At 41.0% G+C, this 4,379-nt stretch overlaps 1 protein-coding gene across 1 annotated transcript in view; it reads left to right on the forward strand.

Annotated features, from left to right (window-relative positions):
- LOC103599556 (centromere protein F-like) overlaps window positions 1-4,150 on the forward strand; it is a 64,249-nt gene extending 60,099 nt beyond the window's left edge. The window contains exon 21 of the mRNA XM_008583705.1: window positions 3,178-4,150. Within this exon, the coding sequence (XP_008581927.1) occupies window positions 3,178-3,369 (192 nt within the window). The 3' untranslated portion in view covers window positions 3,370-4,150. The remainder of the gene's footprint in view (window positions 1-3,177) is intronic.
- Window positions 4,151-4,379: the final 229 nt, after the last annotated feature.

The raw sequence follows: 4,379 nt of genomic DNA on the forward strand, positions 1-4,379 counted from the left end.
CCTCGCTCAGCCAGTGAGCGGGAACCAGTCTGTATGTGGGATCCGAACCCTCGGCGGGAGCACTGCCGCGCTCCCAAGGCGCACTGTAGCAATGCGCCACCGGGCCGGCCCCCATAGCTAGTATTCTATACTTCCACTATCTTAAGGCAGCTCACTTTGTTGTAATTATTTGCTTAAATATCTGTCTTCTAATTTGCAGTATCAGTTCTGTGAGGTTACTAATTATGGTCTGTGGTTTACCTGTGTCCTCATTCTAGTGCAGTGATGAATGAATGGAGCTGTGAGTGGTGTCCAGAGTGACTGCAATAATAGATGTTTAAAGATATGTTAGGAACTCATCTTATGAAACCCCACATGGGCCATTTTTTTCTTTTATTAGGAATTGATGGTAAAAGCCGTTTGCATGTGGCATTCAGACTTATTATCAAGGAAAAAGAGCTTTGCACACTAGGGGGCCTGCTCTCCTCACTGCTGGTGTCTCTGCTGAGTATGTAGTAACCATGGTTTCCTGCAGATTTGTGTTCAGTGCATTAGCTACATGCAGTGCAGCAGGCACCAGTGGTTATGAATTGCTAAACAATTTTGTACCCTTGCAAATGAATGGGGGGGCTCCTTGTGAGAGGAAGAGACGTCATGCTTAGATTCGAACTCTTCAAAACCTAGCCTAGTGATTTTAATTTAATTCAGCATTTTCTGAATTGCCCTGTAAAATGCTTGCCTCATCTGTTAAGCATATTTCATCATTTAGTTTTAAAAATATAGAGTAAGGTATTATTTCCTAAAGCAGTTGCTTAGAAACTCAGGATTACGAGCTCTTTTCCCTGAGGTGACTGGTTGGGTTTTGAGAGATGATTCCCTAGGTCATTTAGCAGGACTGTTAGTGACATCCGACAAGTACAAAGGAGAAATAAATGGATAAAATGGAGATTAGGGAGGATCATTCTCTGTTTATTATATCACTGGGATGACTAAGCCCGGGAACTCCTAGTTAGCTAGAGACAAGGGGGTCAGTGATTGTAAATGTGGTCTCCTGAACCTGGGCTTGGTGGTCTGTGCCAGAGGACCAGCCTCTAAATTGTAAAGCCTACCAAGGATGGTGGTGGTGCTGTCACCACAGCAGCAGTCAGCAGTTTAGTGGGGGCCTTTTTTTTTTTTTAAATGAGTGAGGTTCATTTTCACTGAGCTGACTTCATATTCGCTCTCCCCTCTGTGGCTGGTGACAACATTTGTAAGGTAATTAGGGATGCACTGTTGTAGATGAAATACTTGGTGAATTTGCCCTTCCCTGTCTGGTTATGGACAATTCTGAGGCTAACTGACCAACATGCACATCAAATCCACAGTTTAAAACTCCGATCACAGAATTCAGTTTCCTCAATTCAGTACCAGAGAAACTGAGACTAGAGGGAAGAAGCAGGGAGTGGACTTGAGCCTCTTAATTGGGATTAAGAAAAAGTTGTACTGGCTCAGATTCTCTCTTCCCTATGTGATGTCTCTGTCTCTCTTTTTGTGGTGAACCTAAAGATTTGACTCTTCTACACTAGTGAGTTTCAAGGGAAACATCTGACTTTGGTATCACTGTTTCTCTTTAAAAGAAAAAGTACTGGTAAAACTGTTTTTTTTCCCTTCAACTTTCCATAAATGATAATTTTCCATTAAGTCCTGGTCCTTCAAGGCTGCTCCTTTTTAGTGTCCTGCACATAATCTGAGGTAGAAGCGGGCTTTCTAGGGATTTGATCTGTTGGCCAGATTTACTATGTTTTCTGTAATGAAAAGTATTTGCCTTTTAAAACGACATACTTCCTATGGAAAGAGTATAAATGGGAATGTAATTTCCATTCTCTTTTCTTCCTGCTTCAGAAGGGGGTCCCTGGAAGGCAGTTGCTCAGGGAGTGTCTCATAGTTACTTTTCAACATCGTCTTTTTCTTTTAAAAATCTTATTATTTTCCACTCTTGCCTCTAACTTTGGTTAAGTAAAGCTTTCAGTGCTTCATTTTTTTGCCCTTCTTTCTCTTTTCTGACCCCATATCTTTTTTCACTACTATACAAATCTCAAAAAACCTTGACTCACCAACTACCCACCTTCTCATCTACTCCTTAAAGTCTCATGTGTTCTGAGATACCTCTTTCTCTTGAAAAGCAGAACATCAGAGAGGGGGTTTATTCTTTCTGGACTTTACTGTCAGATATCTGCCCGTCTGATATAACCCAAATTCAGTGTGGAAACAAACAACAGTGTAAGGGGAATGGTTAACATATCATTATATGAGGAATAAGTTCTAGGTCTTAAATGTTGTAAGTAAAACTTCTGCCTTGTGAAAGTGGTTGTAGTGGATTGAATTATGCTCCCCACAAAACTCACTGGAGCTTGAATGGTGTCCCCAAGTTTTATGTATTAGAAACTTAGCCCCCATTGTGACTGTTGAGGGTGGGAAATGCTATTATGGTAATTGAAAGGTGGAACTTTGAAGAGGTGATTAGATTATAGGACCATGCTGTAGTGAATGGATTAAAAATGGTCAGGGGCGTGGTTCTGAAGGCTTTAAAAAAAAGAAGAGAGTCTGTCTCTCTCTGATCTCTCTGCCTCCACCATCTTGCAATGTGAGACTCCTGGGTCACTGTTATTACCACCAGATGGACTTTGGACTTCCTAGCCTCAGAAACTATAAGCAATAAATTTCATTTTCTCTATAAAATATCCAGTTCTGTGTATTTTGTTATAAGCAACATAAATGGACTAATACAGTGGTTTTACTCGTTTGGATTATATTCATTTTAAAAGACAGCAGAAGTTTCAAGACAAAGGGAGGCAGGTTTGAATTCTCACTGAGAGGTTTATCGAATGTTTACCGTGTGTCAGGTAGATTGTGGGCACTAGGGATGCATATATGAATAGGATATAGTTCTCAAAGCACTTACTTTCTGCACTAAAATGTCACACTTGCCTTGGGAGCAAGTCTCTGGCCATCAAAGGTGTCAAGGAAATATTGATGACTTGTTAGAGGTCACGTCTGACATGCTCCTGACTTCTATCAGGTGGAGCCCATTCTCAGGGAAGAAGAAATACTAAAATTGTGTACATCTCCTAGAGAAGCTTGGTGACGTAGAGCTTTATTATTCATGTTGTAGAAATGTGAATGTGATTTGGACATCTAACAAAGATGTTTGTGTTGCAGGTCAAGGTTGCTCAAAAGAGCCCTGCGGATTCAGGCACTGCATTCCGAGAACCCACCACGAAATCTCTCTCAGTCAATAAGGTCCCCGAGGACAGCCCCAGAGAGGGCCTGCGAGCCAGGCGAGGCCCACTTTCCTGTAGCCCAGCAGCTGGACTTGAGCCCAAGGGCAGCGAGAACTGTAAGATTCAGTGAAGAAACCTCATGTGTCAGGACTCCTGGAAAATGGCAGTGGTTGAAGAGACACCAGTCTGCCTGCAGGGGCTTTTCTTTAGTCAGGGAGCACTTCATCAGTGGGGAGAAGACAATTCCTTATAAATCTAAATATATGTACTTTTTAGATCTCCATAGATAAGTACTAGGAAAGTTCAGAAGCACTGATCACCTGTTCATCATTGACATTCCTCTACTGTAATGTAAAAATAGTACTGTATAAAGCTTTTTGGTAACATGTTACAATTAAATGGCAAGCACTATATAACAACTTCTGTTTGTATGTGGATTTTGCACTAAAAAATACAGAACACTTTTTATATACTTGCAGTTAACTGTTACCAAGAAAAGGTAAACTTCCTTTATGATATTTCCTATTTATAGTGTTAGCCACAAAGTAGTTTTAGGTCAAATTTCTTTGAGCTGAGTAAAATGAAGGAAAAGCATGTTATGTTTTTAAGGAAAACAGGTACACTTGCGTATATGTGAGTATGTTCATCTTTCTCTTCTAATGTGTTTTATAAACCTTTGCATAACCTGTACATATGTGCGTGTAGGGGGTGGGGAGGAGTGTGTTTATTTTCAGTTAGTCTGGTTGTGGGCTCCTTAAGAGTTGTGATGTGTCATGTTTTCTGTCATTGTGCTGTTTTCTTTTTAAGACTAATTTTTTACAGTTATTTGGCACATTTCTCACATCTGGTGATGTATTAAATATGGCCTTTGTTTTCTAATAAAAGAAAATTACCTTTGTTTTCTGTAAAAATGATTCCTAAAAATGAAGGTATTATGAATGTCGGTACCATTTTTTTGCTAACTACAACAGCCTCTTATAAAAGTGGGGGAAAAAAAAGATGTCTTAAAACAAATGATATTAGGGCCGGCCCGGTGGCGCACTGGATAGTGCGCCGCTTGGGAAGCGTGGCGGCGCTCCCGCCCGAGGGTTCGGATCCCACATACAGACCGGTTCCCGCTCACTGGCTGGGTGAGGCGCG

The sequence above is a fragment of the Galeopterus variegatus genome, unplaced genomic scaffold, assembly GCF_000696425.1.
Source record: "Galeopterus variegatus unplaced genomic scaffold, G_variegatus-3.0.2 Scaffold3006, whole genome shotgun sequence".
Classification (NCBI taxonomy): Eukaryota; Metazoa; Chordata; class Mammalia; order Dermoptera; family Cynocephalidae; genus Galeopterus; species Galeopterus variegatus.